At 39.8% G+C, this 22,792-nt stretch overlaps 1 protein-coding gene across 4 annotated transcripts in view; it reads right to left on the bottom strand.

The window, feature by feature from the left end:
- The window catches only part of LOC131256890 (ubiquitin receptor RAD23b-like), a 53,796-nt gene extending 32,510 nt beyond the window's left edge, over positions 1 to 21,286 (bottom strand). For 2 of the 4 annotated variants that reach the window (XR_009177004.1, XR_009177005.1), the window contains exons 1-8: positions 21,062 to 21,286; positions 11,250 to 11,411; positions 7,659 to 7,697; positions 7,486 to 7,556; positions 7,277 to 7,357; positions 5,837 to 6,014; positions 5,587 to 5,748; positions 5,067 to 5,132 (exon numbers count right to left, since the gene is read on the bottom strand). Coding sequence is in view for 2 of the 4 variants with exons in the window: in XM_058257974.1 (XP_058113957.1) it covers positions 5,067 to 5,132; positions 5,587 to 5,748; positions 5,837 to 6,014; positions 7,277 to 7,357; positions 7,486 to 7,556; positions 7,659 to 7,697; positions 11,250 to 11,411; positions 21,062 to 21,127 (825 nt within the window). In the remaining 2 variants the exon portion in view is untranslated. The remainder of the gene's footprint in view (positions 1 to 5,066; positions 5,133 to 5,586; positions 5,749 to 5,836; positions 6,015 to 7,276; positions 7,358 to 7,485; positions 7,557 to 7,658; positions 7,698 to 11,249; positions 11,412 to 21,061) is intronic. The other 2 variants (XM_058257974.1, XM_058257975.1) reach the window with 2 other exon arrangements.
- Positions 21,287 to 22,792: the final 1,506 nt, after the last annotated feature.

The raw sequence follows: 22,792 nt of genomic DNA, 5'->3' as shown, positions 1-22,792 counted from the left end.
GACCCACATGTTGCATTGGTTGAGGTTGATGATCCAACCATCAGATTGCATTTGTGAGCAAATCCCACGATTGAAAATAGAACTTATAACAATCAATAACGATGGAAAAGTTGAATTGATTGGTGTAGAGATCTATTAAACTATTTATATCATCTAATCATGCAACCATGTGGGCAGCATCAATCAATGGTTTCTGACAATTGCTTTTCACGAACAAAGCTTCATTGCTAGCTAAGGTAGTCTAAAGTGTGAGGGATTTGAAGCACCAGACATCAGATCATGTAATAAACATCTAGGCCAAATGATCAAGATGATATTTATGTTTTCCCTTCATCCAGATAATTGTGACTTTATGAATAGCTTGGATGACAAATAAACATCACGGTGGACCCTAGGAAGGTTTCAACCATGCAAGTCATTGTCACCACTGCTTTCTGTGATGTGGTCCGCTCAAGCTTTCAATCGGCCTACTTTTTTAGCTCATGCCATGAGACGAGCTTTCAAGATGGATGGATAGCTTGGATAAAACACATATATCATAGTGGGCCCCACAAATCCCTAGCAGGACCATCCATCTCTAGCTAGATCCCGGTGGGGGTAGTTACCAAATCCGCACCCCATGCCTTCGCAGACGGTCTGCCAGAAGCGGAAGCAGATTACTTGGACGGTGTTGTCTACCCCACCCAAGGTGTTCCAAAATGATAAACAGTGGTCATAACAGACACCACCATTACCGTTATGATACGCGTCGTAATGGCCGTTATGGCCCTTTTTATTTTTTGAATTACAGGACCGTTACAGGGCCATTGTGGTCCATTACAGGGCCGTTACCGCCTGTTTTTTCTGTAACGACCGTTTCGACCACGTAACGCATAACAGTTATGACCGTTATTGTTACGTAACGGCCGTTACGTAACCGATTTTGAATACCTTGACCCCACCATGAAGTATGTATTTTATCCACACCGTCTATTCATTTTTTTCAAATTATTATAAGGCATGTGCCCAAATGTGAGGCAAATCCAAATATCATGTGGAACACACCACAAGAAAAAGTGGAAATAGAATGCCCACCATTAAAAACTTCCTAGGGGACAACAGTTTTGGATGAAGCTGATAGTTGTGTTTTCCCTTCATCCAAGTATGTGTGACCTAATCAAAAGGTTGGATGGCAAATAAACATTACAATGGGCCTCAGGGAGTTTTTAATGGTTGGCATTCAATCACCACTATTTTCATGCGGTGTGGTCCACCTGAGACTTGAATCTACCTCGTTTTTTGGCCATGCCCTCAAATACTTATCGAAAATGGATGGACGGCATGTATAAAACACAAACATCATGGTGCGTCCCACATAAACCCTCCAGTAGCCACCTAGCTAAGGGCAGTATCAATAGGCAATCCGCATCCAGTTTGGTGTGCCACACACTCCCTTCAACAACATTGAGTTTTGTGAGCCGTACCATGATGTGTGTTATATCCAAACCATCCATCCATTTGGTGAGATCATTTTAGAGCATGAGCCCAAAAAAAAAAAAAGGCAGATCTAAAGCTCAAGTGCACCACACCACATAAAGCAATGGGATTGGACGTATATAATTTACAACTTCTTCTAGGACATAGAAGTTTTCGATCAAACTGGCCATTTCGTTTTCCCTTCATCTAGGTTGGTGTGACCTTATGAACAGTATGGATGTCAAATAAACATCATGGTGGGGCCTGTCGAATCCTCGCCTCCGAATCAAATGAAAATTAAAGATAGAAGAGATTTGAAAAGGATTTGGCTTGCGGATTTTTAGGGATTTTCTTTTCTTGCTGGAGAAATATATAAAGTTTTGGAAATTCTTAAAAGGGTAATTATGCTATTTTAAAAAGTTGGCAGGGATATTTTCGTCAAAAAATTAAACGAAAATTACTTACCACATTCAGCCATAAGTTTTAAGTAAAGTTGTTGTGGCAGAAAAAATCCTCAAATTTTAAGTGATATTTACAATTAAGTACTTAAATTTTTTGAGTTACCAAACAGTTTGAAATACCAAATCACTGAAAATAGCATTTTTCAATAAGTCCAAATTTTATGTTTTACCAAACACACCCTAAGTAGGTAAAACTTTCTTTTTCCTCTACCCCCTTCTCCACAAGAAGTCTCTTCCTAGCTTTTCCAACCTATCCAAAACCGATTTGTGGCATTTGAAGCGATATAAATTACACCAATATATTAGAGAAAGCAGCTTTAAAGGGAGTTTTTTTTTAAGCTTTAAGGAGAGTTAAACGACCTCCCAGAGACAAATAGTGACGTTTCTAGCTCGACGGCTTCCTTTCAATTTTCTCAAATAACCTTACCCCATAAATGTTTTGCCAACTTCCTAATACATAAAGGCTTCCCAAGATGCAATGAGGGAAAAGCCCATTCTTTGCATCCAAACACAACAGCCAACTACACTAACTGCCCGTAATTCAAGCGGACTCCCAACATTTCACTCTTAGTCACATTGAAGCTTAACCCCAAGACCGCTTCATAACAAACAACAATTTTCCTAAGATTATCCACCAAGGTCACGTCCACATTGCAAAACAGAAGAGCATCATTGGGGTATTGAAGGTGACTAATTTACATTCCCGCATCTAACACCTTGAAGCCATTGATTAATTTAGTCTCCTCCCCTTTATGCATCATCTTACCAAACACCTCCCCAACAACAATAAGGAGGTATAGAGATAAAAGATCACTCTGCTTAATACCTTGGATGACTTAAAGAAACCTTTTTGCAAGCCATTTACCAATACTGAGAAGACAACAGACTGTACACAAGATCCGATCCATCCCCTTCATTTCCGATCACAGCCCAAACTCCCAAGCATGTAGTCTAGAAACTCCTATTCTACGAGATCATATGCCTTTTCGATGACAAGCTTGCAAACTAGCCCTCGCTTCCCTTCCCTATGCCTAGAGTCAATACATTCATGTGCAATGAGGACAGTACTCAGAATTCGTCTGCCCACCGCAAAAGCATTGTGGTTCTCAGAAATAATCTTAGAGAGCACTCCCCAAAACCTCAAAGCAAAAAACCTTGGCTAATATTTTATACAGGCCCCCAACTACACTTATGGGCCTAAAGTCTTTTAACACTTTCGCCCCTTCAATTTTGGAAATGAGAGCTATAAATGAAGCCTGAATATCATTAAATAGACAACTTCGCTAAAAGAATTCGAATACGAATACCATCACATCCCCTTTAACCGATTGCCAAAACTTATGAAAAAACATCATTGGGAATCCATCTGCGCCTACGGCCTTATCTCCACACATCAAATTAAGAACCCCCTCCTTCAAATATCATATTTTCAAGGTACAATGCCTCCTCAGCTGACAATTGAGGAAAATCCAAATGATTTAGCCACAGGCCCACAGCCTCTTCCACTGCTTGCAGGAACAGATTCTTGTAGACAAGAACTGTCAAGTCGCAAATCTTTCCATTTTCGTTGTCCTTTTCCCATCCACTACCAAGTTGTTAATTTTGTTACCCAAAGCCCTTGCATTGCCTATGCTATGAAAGAAACGAGTATTCTTATCACCTTCTTTAAGCCACATTGCTCTTGATCTTTGCCTCCACTTGATTTCCTCCGCTTTAATACGGTTAGAATATTAATGATTCTTTAGCCTCGGGCCTCACTGGTGAACTTGAGGGGGCAGCTAGCTTCAATTCTTTGCTCATAAGGCATGCATGACCATCAGCACAAATTGCATGCAAGTAAAAGGGTTGCAAAGGTTAAGGAAGCTCTCTTTTCACGCTCTTCGACCGCCAACTGTCCAGCTTCCTCTTTAACATCTAACTCATTTATCTCCTTCAATAATATATGGAACTTTGCCTCCTTGGCACCGAGAACTTTCTTCCAAGTTTTTTTTCTTCTTCTTCTTTTAGTAGCTTAAGCTTTCAGCTTAATCTAAATACGACAAAACCTTCAACCACAAAAAAAAAAAAAAAAAAGAGCATCAATCAATAGCAGCTGCTCAAACTCATCAATCTCCATTTAGGCTAGCTTGAACCTGAATGATTTTGGAACCCAATCCTCTTCCGCCACCTCCAGCAAAGTGGGACGATGGTGAGAAATAGATCTCAGCAATCCCCGTTGGCACGCAGGTGGGGATTTCTCAATCCAATATGATTTTGAGCAGTTAGGAATCGAAATCCAGGTTTTATAGAAGTGGCCAGCGCAATGTCATCTATCTTATGTTGCACATCAATGTCATGTTTAGAATATTTGAGGGCATTTACATTATCACATTCATTATCCTATAAATATACCACAAAATGATTCTAGGAATCCAAGAGTCAAAATCCAAGCTCCCAATAAATTGCTTCATGTTTCAAAAAAAAAAAAAAAAAATCCAGGATCCCAAACACAATTTCCGAAATCCAGGACTTTGAAAATCCATGTTGCCAAAACCTTTCCAAAAAAAAAAAAAATCCATGCTGCCAAACAGAACAGAAAATCCAGGATTGCAATTCCATGCTCCCAAATGAGCCTTCAGGGGTACTTGGACATAGCTAATACATTTAATATTTTTCTAGTTTTCTATTTACATTAGATTTTACATATTTTATATATTTAATTATTTTTCTAATATAAAATGTTCATGTACAGTAGCAGTAGCATGCCGGAATCAGATCCAGTGCCAGCATCATGTCCCAATCCAGCACGACTACCTCAAGGTATTTGAAAGATCTGGGTATCAACAGGTCAGAACCACCATCTTCGCCCCAAAACAAGACAAGTGAATTTCACATTCAAGAGGTCTAAGACTTCAAAATTTTCAGTTTTCTTTTTGATGTAGAGAATCTCATTCCAAGATAATTCTCACATTAACATAAACATATTTAACGCCAACATTTTCTGTAATTAGATTTTTTTTTAAAGTTATTGCACATCAAAATTTACAGCAAAGATTCTTTGAGGTGACGTATGTAAAGAAATCAAAACTAAGAAAGTCAAATGCAACAACAAATAACAAATACGAGTCTCTCAGGTTAATAAAAGAACATGCATGGGATAGAAATGCACACCTGTTGGTTATTTCTAAGGAAATCAAGAGATCCAGCTCCGCCACCAGTACCGGGATTGGGAGCTCCCTGGAGAAATACTAACTCAGAAAATAACAAGAGAAGCTCTTAAAGCAGGGCTCTGCTAAGCCCATTACACCTCTGGATATGGTAACATGTGCCAAAGTGGGATCATTCTGCAATATCAAGCAATGCATGAGGCTGGCCTGAAATCAGACTCTTCGATTAATCAGGCTCACCATAGACGTACAAAAATGATAGACGATTTAGAAGCAAATTTCCATTGGTCCACATTAAAGATATATGTGAGACCGCCTGATGAGTGTGTTTGCCTGATATTAGACCCATGCCATTTATATGGTGAGGGTTGTAAGATGCATGACTCAGATGGCCCACATAGGTGCCAGGATGGCACACATGGCAGCATGTATAGCTGTGTCAGGTGGTGCACATGGTCTAGAAAAAATCATATAAGTGAATGGATGAAGCATGCATTAAGAACAAACAAGGAGCAGAACTTGACCTGCGGAAACAGATTCAATGGAGCCGAATTGGGTAATCCGGAGAGAGGTGCCACCCCTGCTAAATCGGCTTCAGTTGTTGCGGCATTGGCCCCTTGGGCTGATGCCTGATTTGAGGGAACTCGAGCTACTGGAACAGCAACTTCTGCTGCTGCCGGAATACCCTGAAATAGGACAAAATCAGCTACAGAGCAACTAGCACAAACAAAAGTGTCTAGTTATATATCTTGGAAAACTAATGCTTAGACATACAGAATATAAATATTCCACAGCTCGCTCTGGATTGTTGTAAGCTGCACGAAGTGCACGCATGACTGTCTCTCGGTCCCAGCTACCTCCGCCCATATCTATCATTTGTTGAATCATCTGCTCAAGAGTATTACCCGCGACCAGATTGGATGCAGCTTGACCGTATACATCAGCCTGCACTCTGCAGTTAAGCAATAAAAACCATAGTATCATTAAATGTGGAATTGTGCAACTGAGACCAAGAACCACGCCTGATAGAAGGGGAAGCCAAAAAAGGACGTGGATAGTAGTAAGAAAAAGGACTTGATGACCTATGTTTCAACTGAAAGTCCAGCCCTTGATAGAGTGGAGTGGTGGAATAGGATTCATGTAGCCGACCCCAATTAATTGGGATAAGGCTTTAGATGATGATGATGGTGATGATTAAATGTGGAATTGCAAAAGAACGATGAGCATATAACATGATGGCAGCAAAATACCAGTGAGCATATAACATGATGGCATGCAGGCAAATGCATGTATTGGCATTTCTCATGCATGCTTCAACTTCGGTGAACATTCATGTGTGCCTGCATGCATCTTTAATATATGCAGAAGAAGTGTCCATGTTCTCATGGAAAGACGGACAATGGGAACTTGCATAGATATGTTTGTCCAAGTCATATGATTGTCCGTTACATGAAGACTGTAAAGAACCACTTTCAAGCATCAGTCAAGTTAATGAAGCTACCAGAATAAATCCAAAGCTAAGAGGCATGCAGTTGAAGACATTAATGAAGAATGAAGGATAAAAAATAAAGATTTTTTCTATTTCTTTTCTTTCTTTCTTTTCCTTTTATCTTCTTGATAAATAAATGAAAAAGAAACATTTCAGCTGATCATATATGCAGAAGATGTTCGTGTTCTCATGGAAAGACAGACAATGGGAGCTTGCATAGATATGTTTGTCCAGTCATATGATAGTCCGTTAAATGACTGTAAAGAACCACTTTCAAACATCAGTCAAGTTAATCACGCTACCAGAATAAATCCAAAGTTAAGAGGCATGCAGTCGAAGACATTAATGAAGAATTAAGGATAAAAAATAATGATTTTTTCTATTTCTTTTCTTTCTTTCTTTTTTCCTTTTATCTTCTTGATAAATAAATGAAAAAGAAACATTTCAGCTGATCAGCTCATCTGAGACCACATAAGCCCTAGTCAACCTAGAGATAAAGCAGTCGGACGAACAGGCTTTTGCCAATCAAAGATCAAACCTTGTGTGATCAGGAATCAGGATAACGACTCTGAGCCTGCATAGAAGCAAACTCTGGAAGTCTAACAACTGGAAGATGATTATAAGTAAAATATTGCTATGGCTCGGTCCCATGAGATACAATTTAAAAAAATAAAAATAAAATAAAAAACATGAAAGCACGATCTGATTCACAAATAAAAGCATACTCTGGTGCTGCAGTTTCAGAACCAGTTGCAGTGGTCGTTGCAGTGGTCGTTGCAGTGCTCGTTGCAGCGCTCGTTGCAGCACTGTAACAAGGAGAATCACATGCATGAGAAGAAGAAGAAGAAGAAGAAGAAGAACATCATCAACAACAACAACCCAAAAAAAAAAAAAAAGAGTGAACACTGAAAAGAAATATGTAGTAGCATCTTACGGTGCTTGTGGAGGGGCCTCCTGCAGAGAAACAGGAAGAGAAGCTGGTGCTGTCGTTGTTGTTGGAGGCGGCTGAAACATATAAGCAAGTTTAGGGCTTAAGAACATATATGGCATTCTGATCAAAGAAATATTCATCCAGAGAGCACTTGAGTGATGTATGGGCAAGAATACCTGAGTGGATGAGGCTCCAGATGTACCTGTGGTTTTGCTCTACAGAGTTGCCAAAACAAACAGAAACATAGATGTGAGAAAATAAAACCAATAAAAAATGATGAAAGATAAAAGATGCATTCCTGCAGACATCATAATCATCATAGCTTTGTCTGAGCTATCTAGGGTCAGGGTTTAGAATCATGTTTGACCACAAATTCCTAAGGCTGTATCATTGGTAAGAAAAATCATCAGCTGCGTGTTCCCAGACATGAGGAACCTTTTTTTTTTTTTTGAGCACAAATTTTATTAAGAAAAAGCAGGAGGGAATCCTCTTATTATTATTATTATTATTTAAAAAATAACAATTTTATTAAAGATCAAGAAAGCAAAACTATGTCCATTAGGATGATAGATAAGAGTCGGAAAACATACAAAGTGGGCCTAGCAACACATGATTTAGCTAGATCATCTGCCAAAAATAAACATCACAGCGAACAAGGTTGAACTTGAAAGAAGGAAAACTTTAGTTGATGATATCAATAATTTTGGCAACACAAGAACACTGCTTCCAAGGGGTCTTACTAGAACCCACACCCCAAGAAATGGCACTTGTATAAACCCCTCTGATGATAAGATTATCAGGGGCAACAAGGGCAGACTTGGTCAAGCAAATCCCAGTCTTCAATGTTTCTAATTCCGCATGATTGGATTCCCCACACCGTAGGACCAGGAGACTGCAAACATAAAACTACTTTGATCATCTATGCCATGAATGCAAAAATCAAATCCTCTCTTCTTCAATATAGCTAGAAAATGAATATTCACACCGATCAGCACTCGCCATCACATGCCTACCCTATAACCCTACAGATCCCAACTACCTCACATAAGCACTAGTCATCGCATGCCCCTGGAATCTCAGATAAATTCCATCCTAAGAAAATGAAGATCAATACAATCACTAACACAGCTATATTTCTTTAGTACCTCTCAAGACCAAAGAAAATCCTTTAGTTTAGGGCCTGTTTGGTGTTGCTTATTGCAACTGCAGAATTGATTCCAAAGAAACAATCTGGAATTGTTTCTTTCTTTCTTTCTTTCCTTTTTCTTTTTCATTTTTCTTTTTTTTTTTTAAGACTTTGAAATTGTTTCTTGAGAATTGCTCTGTGAAAAAGTGCATGCTTATGAGAATTGCTCATGTAAAAAGTGCATGTTTGGTAAACATGCATAAGAAAAACAATTTCCGCATGAAGGTTTCTGTGGTGCACCGTGCACGCTGATCCCCACTGTTTCCAATGGCATGGCCCACTAAGTCTTGGATCTACCTCATTTTTTTTTTTGGAGTCATACCGTCACATGATATTGCGAAACGGATGGACGGAGTGGATGTCGCATGGTCATCACAGTGGGCCCACAGCGCTATAGGCAAGGGTTTATGGGAAAGGCGTGTCCATCTAGCTTCTCTAGAGATGAGATTTGCTAAACCCACGCTGTGTGCAATGCAACTCATGTACACACCACACATTTGCCATCATGGCACGTAGGTCCGAGATCCAATCCATCCATTAGAAAGGCACCACTATATTGATGCCCTGGCCAAAGAATTAGGTTAATGCACTAGTAAGGTGGCCACAGTTTGCAAAGCCTATGTACGGCTCTGTAAACACTTGGGGGAAGCTTTCTAACCCATCCGCTTGTTTCCAAATATCGGGGCCCACCTTCTGAGTGAATCGGATTAATTTTAGGGAAGACATCGTCGAACCAACAGGTGGATAGATTTGATGGCACATGCGTGGATGTGTACGGCTCTGTGCTCATCTGCAATTAACAATCCTTCCAACAAGAGAGACAGAACTTCGATTTGATGAGTGGTTTTTGCAAGTTATAGAGAGAATGGAGTGGAAGTTATCCCCATGGAAGAGCCGACACCTCTCCCTCAGGGGGAGGCTAACCTTGATAAGAGCCGCCCTTTCAAACCTCCCGCTCTATTATTTCTCTTTGTTTAAATGTCCTAAGGCAGTGCTATCAAATTAGAGAAATTAAGGAGGGATTTCCTCTGGTCCGGAGGAATTTCCAAGAAGAAATTCCTCCTTGATTAGAATGAACTTTGTAATCCTATTAAAGGACGAGCAGGCTTAAGATGGTTGAAGGACATGAATCTGGCCCTATTGAGCAAATGGATTTGGCAGTTCGGGTGTGAAGAAGACAGTTTATGGGATTCCATCATTACAGGCAAATATGGGACTTCGATCTACAGGTGGAAATCCAGACATTTTTCTCTTTATAGAGCTTCATTCTTTTGTAAATCTATTATGCAGCTGGAGATCAATGCTTGTAAGGGGCATTGGCTTTTCTTTGGGCAATGGAACCAGAGCCCCTTTTTTGGGACAACCTTCAGTTAGGGGAGAGCCCGTTGAAATCTGTCTTTCCCAATCTTGAGGCTCTCTGACCTATGGATAATATCTCTGTGAAGGAATGTTTTGTTGGATCTGGTTCAGAGGGGGTGAGGATCCCTCCATGCAAATGTAATTTGAATGATGTCGAGTTGGAACAACTTTCTGAGCTTCTCTCTTACCTTCAAGGCATCAGGCCAAGCCCGGAAGAAGATGACCCTTTGTGTTGGCAGAGGGATAGGTCTGGTTTGTTCACATTCAAATCGTTGCATGATTCCATTTTCTCAAGAGGCATAATTTGACCAGACGCAGCTATGGTTATATCTGATCTTATGGTGCTCCAACTAAGGTAGCCGCAGCTTTTGCATGGCTAGTGGGCCGCGACAAAGTCCTAACTGCCAATAACCTGTGAAAGCAAGGGATGATTCTTCCTAATGTTTGTATCCTTTGCAAGATGGACGTGGAATCTACCGATCGTCTATTTATTTCCTGCCTCTTCGCCTCGGTTTTGTGGTCCAATGTCTTACAACTTTTCAAGATCTCCTAGACTATGCCTAGCTCCACAGCAAACCTTATCTCTTCTTGACATGGTAGTATGCCTGATGGCAGTGCTAGAAGGATTTGGAGATTAGACTTGCTTGCAGCTTTATGGGCCATATGGGGGGTGCAGAATAACCGCTATTTTAGGAATATTAGCGATTCTCCATTTTCGGTGATTTCAAAGGTTTTTTTTTTTTTTTTTGATAAGGGAGTGGGATCCTCATTGAAGGATGGCCTTTTGTATATTTATGTTTCTTTGCTCTATTCTTTGCCTTTGGCTTCTTTTAATATGATTTTTTGCCTTTCAAAAAAGGAAAAAGCTTGTAGGAAACGGGGGCTAGGTGCTGCAGAAAAAAACACAAATTTGGAAATTTGTTTTTTCCCTAAAATTTGATTAAATAAGTGGCTAACCAAACACACTTAAATCCTTAAGAAGTGATTTTCGGAATCAAAATTGCAATATTAAAAAGTAAAACCACTTTGTTTAGCAAAGCCAAACATGCCCTTGGCTTTCTACATAAATATTCTAATTCAAATGAATCTGTAGTTCTGTACTCGGTTGCAATTACCATAGCAAAAAAGGCACCAAGTATGCAAAATTAGGCCTTGCAGCCATGCAGATAGTGCAGAATTCAGTTCTGCATTTAAATAATCGAAGGGAAAGTGGATGGTGTACCTTGCTAAGCATGACAACAAGAAAACCATCTTCACTGACTTTGTTCTCCTCCAAAGTACTCTCGTCTTTTAAGACCTTTCCATTATGAATCAATAATTGTTGCCCACAAGGATAGCTGTTTTTACCTTGTGCCTCTTCAATATTCTTCTTTACAGCCATAACCTGAAAACAAAAGAAATATTTAATCATTTATTCAAGATTTTCTACAGGGAAATTTCATACAAATTTAAGTAAGACATACACTGTCATACACTTCAGTGTATAATAAGTAATATGGAAGTCCAAAGAAATAACGGATTGACCAATCTATTATAGCAAAAGGCATTTGCCAGATTACAAGATTAATTGAGCTGCAAGATATTAGGTATTTTTTTGTGTATAATCAGAATCTCATTAAAAAGGAAGAAAAGCAACTACAACAGCAAGAATCCAACGACAGAAATCAAAACCAAAAAAGCAGAAAAAGATACCAACACTGATACACCAGTGGAAAAAAAAAAAAAAAGGTGCACAATACGGCCCAAAGGCATACCATATCATATCATCTTAGAACATCCATCCACAGCCCATCCCTACTAGCCCCAACCTTGGCAAGCTCATCAGCGATGGGATTCTGATATCTAAGAATATGGATGAAAGAAAACTCCACTACCAATCTACATTGAGAGGTCAATATGGACAACCAAAGAGATAATAAATTGACCACTCTATTATATAGCAAAAGGAGTAAGGCATTTGCCAGACCACGTGATCAATTGAGCTGCAAGATAGTGAGGTAATGTGATTTGCGAGATGTTGTGGCCAGATTATGAATAGTGCAGGCCACAAATCAACCCATGTGACAAGTCCACGCTGCTTTCTATTTTTATTTTGTTTTTTTGAAAAGCTGATTTCTGATTGTTTTTATGTTTTGATTAGAGTTCAGTCGCCATTCATATCATCATCATCATCATCATCATTACTTTCTTGACGCACCTGGTCAAAACATTGAGTCATGGGTCAACTTGACATGGTCACTAACCAAGTATTGAGCCAAGTCCTGGTTTACAATCTATGCTTGTATCAGGTGAAACAAAGCTGATTCACATGGATTTTTATGATGAGATAGAGTTGAATGGAATATACTGACACCTCAAAAGGGAAAAAAAAACAAAAAAACAAAAACCAAATGAATAGAAAACACTGACCATTTTCTTTTAAAGATATGGAATCATTAACCCTGAAAACCGAAATTCTGAATTGAAATGTCTTTTTTCATTTGATTTATGATAGTCACATGTGTGCTCATTTGATTTATGATAGTCACATGTGTGATGTGTAGCAGTACAAAATAAAAACTCATGAGAAAGCAAAAAAGGCTAAAAAGGCCATCTAAAGAGAAGTACCAATTTATCCTGCAAGAGATGTGCTGCGCTAAGCAAAGTACTTTTTGTGTGGCCATGCTGACTTCTTGTTTTTTTTAATGTTTAATAGGGTTTCAGACTTTCAGTTTCCATTTGGCTAATAACAATAATTTTCATAAGCCACTTGGTTGAACCATCGAGTCCTGAGTCAACCCGACACAGTGACAAACCCAACTCTTGAACCAAGTCCTGGTTTGCAATCTATGCTTGTATCGAGTGAAACAAAGCTGACTCCCATAGGTTTTATGATGGGATGGAGTCGAATGGAATTTATTTATAGGCTGGATTGTTTAGATGAAACCAAAAAGAGGAAATAAAAATAAGTCCATGGAATCCTGGAATAAAATGACGTCAAAAATGGGGAAGAGGATTCCCCTGTTGCTGTTTGTTTCGCATCATCACTTTACATGAAAAATATTGAAAGGTCAATGTTCAAACAGCAATAGCTGCCTCGCAACTGTGGAAGTCAACATGTAACAGGTTTTATAAGGGAAATGGTTCTACTCATTTTTTTACGGAAAATCTAGGAAAAGGATATCGATTTCCCCCTCTTTTTTGGTTTCTCAAACAGAGAAAATTGTCACATTAGGGGAAGTTGAGTTCTTTTCCATGGTTTTTCAGGGTTTTCTCTCTATACAAATAGATCCTACCATGAAAACAAAAGTTTTGAATCGAAATGTCTTTTTTTATTTGATTAATGATAGTCACATACAAGTAGGTTATAAAATAACAATAACACACATGGGGATGAAAAAGGTTAAAATGGCCATCTAAAGAGAAGCACGAAATTAAACTAACAGAGACAGATAGCAGCATGCACACCACCAAGAATAGCGCAAAGAAAAGTGACAATGTTTTGAAAATTATATGATTGACAATTCCAATAGCAACCCAAAATATTCATATGGGAAGAAGCTTATGATTCATGATGATACAAATGAATTTTTTTAGAGATATGATGATACAAATGATAAAAGGAAAAAATAAAAGTCATCGCTCTGCATAGGGAACATAGCTTAAGGGCCATATTCCTTTTCACACACACACACACACAAAAAAAAGCTTTCATGTCAACAATGAGAGATCTAAACATGAATTAAGGGGTTGTTAGGATGCAATGATAACTCAATTAATGTAAGGATGTCCATGCCCACCTCCATGTATTGCATTTGGGTGGATGATACCTCCCGGATATCCTTTTCTGAAACAACGCATTGATAGAGCATCGATAGAACATACATTGAACAAGTGATCCTATTGCACATGTGCCAACATATCACGTGTGAAGATTTGGACTTGGAGTAAGTGGGTCCTAAAATGAGAACATGCTCTCTTGGAATCTAGGCCATCAAATGTTATGATGGGTTGCATCTGTTGGAGTACTAGGGCAATGGAGTAGAGAGCATTTTTTTTGTGGAAGCAGCCAACGACACTTGAGCTTACCCCTTAACAAGCACACCGATGAACATTTTGGACAACCATGTCTCAACTCTCAAGTGAATGCTGCATCCACAGCTATACATGGACATCCTAATGCAAGGAGATGTGATGACCTAACACTAGATGCATATATAATCAGGTTGAAGAGATTCAAATAATAAAATTAATCAACTATTTTCAATCAAGAAGATTAAGCAAATCTAAACATAGATATGAAATCATTCCGTCAGGATCATGCCCCTTAGCATAAAATCACGTAAACAATAAAAAAATGGAGGACCTAAGATATGAGGATATCCTAGATCTAGCATAAGCCAATCCGTAGTCAAGTTTGGATCCGATTCTCCTGACTAGCAGTTCCTCTTTTCCGTTCAAACCAAAAGGGAATATCCATAGAGGAACAAAAGAGATGGGTTTGAGATGAAAGAGAGTACAGATTTTAGGGCATCAAAGAAAAGACGACGCATGATTCTTACATTTTCCTACACCTCGAAAATATAAAAAGAAGGAAAATCTAAAATCGGAGTGGAATCCTCAACACCCAAGGGTCAATCCTAAAACCCTAATCTCTTTGGTAAAAATAAAAAATAAAGCATACGAATGCGCATTCATTCATTAATAAAATAGGGTTTCTCACAGTGTATATATAAGCCACGAAAAAATAAAAAGTGCACTAAAAGCCCCTAAAAACAATAAAAAGGCGCCTAAAACTAAAACATCCACGTGATAAGGTGTGAAATCCGCCCCATGGGCCTGCAGTCAGGATGCGGTCATGCCGCTCCTGTGCTCGTAGCGCGTCAGAAAATGGGTCCGATGGACCCGGCGTCCATCTGCATCAACTCCTTCGCTCTGATACTCTGTCGGTGACGCCTCCTCCTCTGGTACACTCTAAAGGGTGCACCACTGAAGTCCACAGCAATTCTCCCCGGGTAAGAAGAATTCGCCACTAGAGAAAGTGAACTTTTGTATCTCTCGAGCAAATCGCGGTTATCCGTAACAGGCATGTTCCTCCATTTGATTAGAAATTTCTGAAAACCCCCAGAGCAAGTGAAAACTGCCTTGGAGTCCAAATTTTCCTCTATCTCGTCTATTCTTGGTGCAGGTGGAAGAGAAGGTAAGATGGGCTCAGACTTTCACAAATTAATCCTTTTTTAAGGGATTCATCCACTTGCCTTTTCAACTCGACGTACTAGATGGGGTTCATTCTGTAGTGAATGAGGTTTGGTAGGGTCTTCCACCTGCACAGATAATAGACGAGATAGAGAAAATTTTGGACTCCGAGTTGGTTTCCACTAGCTCCTAGGGTTTTTTCAGAAATTTCTAGTCAAATAGAAGAACAGGTGCATTAAAGATAACTCTTGGATCACAGAGACAAAGCTGCAACTCATCGACCCGCTTTGCTCAAGAGATGCAAAAGTTCACTTTCGCCAATAGAGAATTCTTCCTACCCGGGGAGAATTGATGCTGACATCAGTGGTGCACCCTTTAGAGTAAACTAGAGGAAGAGGCGTCGCCGATAGAATATTGAAGTAGAGGAGTTGATGTGGATGGTCATCGGGTCCATCGGACCTATTTTCTGACGCGCAACGAGTGCAGGAGCGGCATAACCGCACCTTGACCGCAAGCCCATGGGGCGGATTTCATGCCCTTTCGCACAAGTGTTTTAGTTTTAAGCGTTTTTTTGTTCTTTTCCTTTTTTTCAGGGGGCTTTAGTGCACTTTTTATTTTTTCTGTGACTTATATATACACTGTGAGAAACCCTATTTTATTAGTGAATGAATGAAAATTCGTATGTTTTCTTCCTCTTTTACCAAAGAAATTACGGTTTCAGAATTGGCCCTTGGGTGTTGAGGATTCCTCCCCAGTTTCAAATTTTCATTCTTTTTAAATCTTCGAGGTGCAAGAAAAGGTAAGAATCACCCATCTTCTTTTCTTTAATGCCCTAGAATTCGTACTATCTTTAATCTAGAACTCATCTGATGCAGGACAATTAACCACTTGCTCTAAAAGCTCGAACTGTTAGAGCATGGTGAATTAATCCCTTTATCTTATAGCCTAGGCCCCACATCTCATGGGTTAGGACCACGGCCGAACTTTCCTCATGGGCCCCAAATCACATGGGTACCGCCTCACACGAGCCACCCGCCTCACACAAGTGTGGCCCGCCTCACACAGGCCACCCACCCCGAGTGTGCCTCTGCATCCCACAGGCAACCACACTCGAGCCTGGTGTGAAAATGCCCCTGCATTACCATCTCTTCTTCATCTATTTCGTTTTTCTCTGAATATTCCCTTTTAGTTTGAACGGAAAAGAGGGGTGGCTACTCAGGATAATCGAATCACTTTACTATGGACTGGCTTATGCTAGATCTGGGATATCCTCATATCCTTACGTCCTCCCTTTTTTTACTGTTTACGTGATTTTATGTTAAAGGGCATGATCCCTGCGGAATGATTTCATCTCTGTATTGAGATTTACTTAATCCCCTTGATTGAAAAGGGTTAGTTGATTAATTTTATTATTTGAATCTCTTCAACCTGATTATACATGCATCTAGGTTTAGGCCATCACATGTCCCTGCATCAGCTATGCAACCAAACATAGTAAAGCTGCAGAAGAAAGCTCCCACATTTTTTGTGGTTAATCAATAATAATTCCCTCATTTGCCTCCTTGCTTTGCAACTTGCAAGGAAAAACGAATAGATCTACTACTTGCACAAGTCTTGTTATAAGTGGAGCATCAATTTTTGAAGAAGAAATTGAAGCAACTTTTTTTTAAGCCAAGGAAGACAGACTCAAGGGCTAGATGGTTTTCCACTTCTATTACATCAGAAGTGCTGGAAAGTAGTGAAAATTAATGTTTTTAAGGAATTCTATGAATGGGCCTTCATCCACAAAGTTTGGGGCTATATTCATTGCAATAATTCCCAAGAAAGATGCATTAAATTTGCATCAAACTATTGTCCTATGACCCTAATTGGAAGCGTTTATAAATCATCTCCAAACTGTTGGCAATTATATTCCAAGCGGTTGTCTCTTCTATCATCTCCAAATAGTTTCTAGTCTGAAAATGAGTAAGGTCAAAGTAGCATATCTGGTATCAATTTAGATGCAAACGAAGTGGCTCTTATCGCTAGTGAGCTTAGTTGTGGGGTGGCTTTTCTCCCATTGAGGCATCTCAGCATTCCATATCTCATTGGGAAGGTTGGCTCACAGTGTTGAGGCAAAGTTACCAAAACATACACCAAAAAATTGTCGTCTTGGAAGAGTAAATTTTATCTTTTGGGCATAAATTAATTGTTATCAAATCCGTTTTGGCCTCTTAAATGTGTATCTTCTTTCTCTTCTTGGATGCCCTATTAAAGTGAACACAAAATCAGATGCAATTCAAAAGCATTTTCTCTGGAATGATCAAGAAGATGCCCACAAATATCATCTAGTTGCACAGGAGGGTGTTTGCAAGCCATTTAAAGGCCAAAGGACAGGCACTAGGGACGCGAGGACAGCCAACATCACATTGCTCAAGAATTGGGCTTGGAGGATGGGTAGAGAATTGAGGATTCTTTGCTTCAAGAAATGCTTGGTGCAAAATATGGCCTTGCCGAGAACTGGTGGCATGCTCAAACCAATGGTTTCAAAATCATTATTGGATCACATATCATAATAGGGGTAGAATCATATTGAATTGCAAATCATAACAAAATCACAAGTTTTTTTGTTTTTCTTCAAATAATAAAAAATATCTAAAAATTACAAATAAATCAGAAAAATTAAAAACTTGTCAATAATCCATTTCCCATCAATATACACCATGAAAAGTAATCGCATATCATGATATTGTCAATTGAGAACATGCATACGATACATATATCATGTGTAAATAGTAAAATTGTAAAAGGGTTTTAAAAAGAAGAAGAATAAACGCATAAAAATAAAGAAGAAAAAATAAATAAGCAAACAGTAGGGCCTCTTTCATGTTTTATAAGCAAAAGGATAAAGCAAAAGAAGAAAAATGAATAAAAATATTTTTTTATTTTTGTGTAATTTTGGGCCCATTTACGCAATTCTATGATGACCGTACCATTCGATATGATAATTGTGCAACATACAATTCACATCATGAATCAAACGATTTTGACAACACTGGTTATTGTTGCTTTTGCTTGAAGGGTTCAAAAACATTGCATGTAGTTTCTTGGGCTTCAGCAATCTACTACAATAATTTGCACTAAGAGGTGGGGTCTGGCAAAAGAGTTCTATCTTGGGAGAATAGTTGGTGGGTTAACATTCTTGTGTCAGAAACTAGGTATTTTGGTGAGGCAATGCTTCCACATAGGGTAGGGATTGTAGTTGCATGAAGCCTGAACCAACTGTAACGACCACCACCATTACCTTTTACGATACAGGGTGTAACGACCGTTACTGGGGCTGTAACGGCCATTACAGTCCTCTTTTTGTGAAAAAAATTTGAAAAACTTGTATCAGCCCCATAATGGACTATTAAAAGGCCATTAAGGCCTTTACGGAGGGCGTAACGGGGATTATAACGGCCTTTACGGGTCATTTTTCATGTAACAGTTGTTATAGCCTTTACGAACCCATAACGTGTAACGGCTACCACCATTACCTTAACGTGAAGGCTTTTACGGCACACCATGGCCTAAACCTAAGCGGCAACAAACATGGGTGTTAGAGTGGGGAAGCATCTGTTTCAAAATGTTACAAGTATGAATGACTGGGAATAGTGAGCAAGGGCATTTTTGAGTTGTAGGTTGCCTGGCTCGCTTGGGAGCCTGGGCTCTTGTCCTGTTTTGTTGTCTTTTAGTTTTGTTTCCTTTATATTGTCTATGATTTTGCTTTTCTTTTCTTTTTCTCTCTCTTGTATATTTTTTTTCTCTTTTCTTCACCTTTTGGCACATCATAAAATTCTCAATCTTCCAAAAAGAAAAAAAAAAAAAAAAAAGAGTGAGCAGGAGCACAAGTTCGAAGAGTGAACAATATCTAGTTAGGACCTTGCAACTATTTGGTGCCCGCTTTCAAGTGAGATCCCCTTGACAACGAGATTGACATCGTGAATCAATTGCTTCAGATCCTATGTTCCATTGGGTGGTGTTGATTGTCACATTTGATCTTTAGATTGTAGCAAGAGCTTCTTGTCTCTATCTTTGGGCTAATATGTAGTGGACCCTAGCCTAGGGTTATCAACGGATTAGGTTCGGGCTGGTTATCATAGTATTGTACGCGGGCTAACTGAGTTCAAGTCTTGCTGAGGGGTCACATACTTGAAGACCCACACCTGGATCCGATGGTGTTCGAGTACCTAATTGGTATTCATATCTAAGTATTGAGTTGGGTTCAAGAAAAAAAATAATAATAATAAGAGCATTTACATGGTTGGACTCACCCAATGGATGGATTAGATCGCACACACATGCGCCACTTTAACACATGGATGATGTGTAAATTGTTCTCTTACATTAGTGTATGGGAAAACCTCATTTTGTTGTTAGAATATTAGTATACTTATTAGTGGTACTATTAAACTAACTAGACCCAACCTATACCTACCCAACCCAATTTTAACGAGATCCAAGATGATGAACTAACCAGTTAAAATCAGTTCGGATCCATCAGGTACCCATTGACAGCCATAATATTATGTGGATCCTCCCTGTCAGCCGGCTACGCCAGTTCCAGTTGATCCTCCTCATCAGCCGGCTGCGCCACCACCCCCCAAGGGAATTGGGTTAGTACTTTGGACTGAATGGGCAGTTTCCATTCTTTTCCATGGTGCAGCCCACTTGATGAGTGGATTGGATTGATTTTTGCAATAGGCATTCTTCATGGTGGGGGCAACCTTGTAGACTGATTGGTTGTACATACTTAACACACAGGCCACTAAGCACTAGTTGGGCAATGACACTATCGCCCAACTAGTTGAGGGTCAGACCTCTTATAAAATAGAATTGACAGAGATATCAATTCACTCATCAGGCGAGCCACATCCACACTTTGGACCAAAAGGACAGTTGAAACTATTTTGTATGGTGTGGCCCATCTGATGAGTGGATTGGCCTACTTTTGCGCCAAGTGTTCTTAGTGGCAGGGAAACCTTAAAGACTGATTGATTGTTTTACACACTCAACACATAAGCAATAACACACTAGTTGGGCGATAATGATATTGTCCAACTAGTTGTGTACAAGACCTCTTCTATAATGGAATGGGTGTTTATATCAATTCACACATTAGGTGGGCCATATCAATCATTTGGACCAGACGGGCAGCAGCTGTCCATTGTTTTCTATTGACCACCAATGGACCAGATGGGCAGCAGTTGCCCATTGCTTTCTATTGACCACCAATGGACCAGGCCGCCCAGGCCAAACAAAATCAAATTTTTGAATAGGCCCAACACCACTAATTAAAAATCCAGGCCAACACTGGCACCAGGCACAGCATATTGGCAGTCTTGCTGAAGCTGACACCAGGCCTAGCCCATTGACAGTGTTGGTGTGTCCGACCCGATGAAGGGCCCTGATTTTTTTACTAGGTGTTCTTCAAGGTGGGGTGACCTTCCAGTTGGATTGAATTCTGTACACGCTAGTTGGACATGACACAATCCTCCAACTAGTTGTGTGTGAAACATCCTCTTATAAAATAGAATGGGTGTAAAATATCAATTCCCTCATCAGGTGGGCCACATCTGTACTTTCAACCAGATGGGCAGTTGTAATTGTATTCTCTGCTGGGTCCCGCCTGATGAGTGGATTGGGCTGATTTTTCCCTATGATGGGTCCCATCTCAACAATGCAGTCGCCAATTGTTCTCTTTCCTTCTTCAAGGCATCAGCACTCAGTGAAACAGGGAAACACGCTGAAATTTGGTGTATGGCCAGATACACTATAATTAATATTGGGGATTGCAATTACATGGAGATTCAGTGTATGAGAAGTGGGGGGACTCACCGTGTCGTTTGGCTGCACCTGGATTGTGAAGTGGCTGCCTTTCAGCGTCTTCACCGTCAGCTTCATCGCGGACCGCCGAAAGATCCGAGTACGGATCGATTAAAAAGATGCGGTGTGGGACCACCGAATCGATGGCCTCGATTTTCAGATGGGAGCGAAAACCTAGAGAGAAAACCCTAGGGCAGACTGCAGAACAGAGAAAGAGAGAGAGAGAGAGAGAGAGAGGGAGGTTGGTGGGGGGAGTCTGGGAAACGGTGGTATTAAAAGACCGCAATCCTCTACAACCCCTGTTGTACGCAGCGGGTTACGACACCCGGGCTGTGTGGGGCCCACCTTGTAGTGTATGTAAAATCCAGTCCGTCCATCAGGTGAGTGCATCGATTCTATGTACCTAACAAAAAATTCATACCTACTCAAAACTCAGGTGGGCCACACCATATGGTGGTGGGATCCAAACCATATGATTGTACGCGGGACCGTCATGGTGTTTGTATTTCATCCAACCGGTTCATCAAGTTTGAATACACGGGATCTACGAGTTACACAAAATCATCTTCAAAAAGAAATTGGATTAGCCACATCACGTGAACTTAAGATATTTTAGCCGTCTACCCATGGTGTGTCCCACCTAAGTTTATAATATTAATGAATTGTTATATATATACGGTTAAAATAACGTTTATAACCTGATTAATGGATTGGATTTTAAATATATACATTTTGGACCGGAAGATCTCGGGTGTTGTACGCCCTGCGTAAGTAGTGGATTTCGGTCTGTATCGCGAGGCTTTGATATATAAAATTACGGGGAAAACGGTAGCGTGCGTCTGGCACAGCTGACTAAACTGTGGCAATTCATCTAGTTGGTGTACATCGGAGATAAGTCAGACCGTCCAAATTTTGGGGTCCACCGTGGATAGAGCATGACCTGAATACCGAACTTTATGGACGATTTTAACATGCTATTTCACTTGATGGATGTGGACCATTGAATATTTTCTTTCTAACCCTCCATTTAATGAGTGCGATAGAGAATTGACGGTCTTGATTATCGTGAATTTTGGACTACGCTCCATTTCAACGGGTGCAACCGTCTGGACGGTGAGTGGCATTGAAGGATGTTGTGGATGTGGTGCTTAGATACTGTACGCGGATTCGATGGAATTGGATTCGGATCTACAAACGTCCGTAGATACTAATTGTGGGTCCCACCATGATGTATGTACCCTGCATCCATTCCATCCATCCGTTTTGACTTATAATTTAAGGTTATGATTCCAAAAATAAAGTAAATTCAAATCTCTCCAAATCTACAGTGGACCACAAGACAAGAAACAATGGTAATTGTTTATTAAAAACTTGCTAAGGTCAACAAAAGTCTTGGATTAAATTAATGTTTGTGTGGTCCTTCATGTAAGTCTCCGTGACCTTAAGGGCGTGTTTGGTTTTCGGTGAAATGGTAAACGCAGTGTAAAAAAGTAATAATTATTTCCCTCCTGTATTTGCAACTTACTTGATATGATTACTTACTTTTGGACACGAAAACCAAGAATATTACAAAATATCTGTGGGTCCCACTGTGATGCATTTCGCTTATCTACACCGTTCATCCGTTATTCCAGTTGAATTCATAGCATGAGTAAAAAATTGAGGCATATCCATTACTCAATCGGATCACGTCATACAAAAAAGGGAATCGAATACTTGCCGTTCAAATCTTTGTAGGGCCAC

This window comes from Magnolia sinica, chromosome 9 (assembly GCF_029962835.1).
Source record: "Magnolia sinica isolate HGM2019 chromosome 9, MsV1, whole genome shotgun sequence".
Lineage (NCBI taxonomy): Eukaryota > Viridiplantae > Streptophyta > Magnoliopsida > Magnoliales > Magnoliaceae > Magnolia > Magnolia sinica.
Note: the sequence above shows the minus strand (reverse complement) of the source record. Positions and strands in the feature narration are given on the sequence as shown.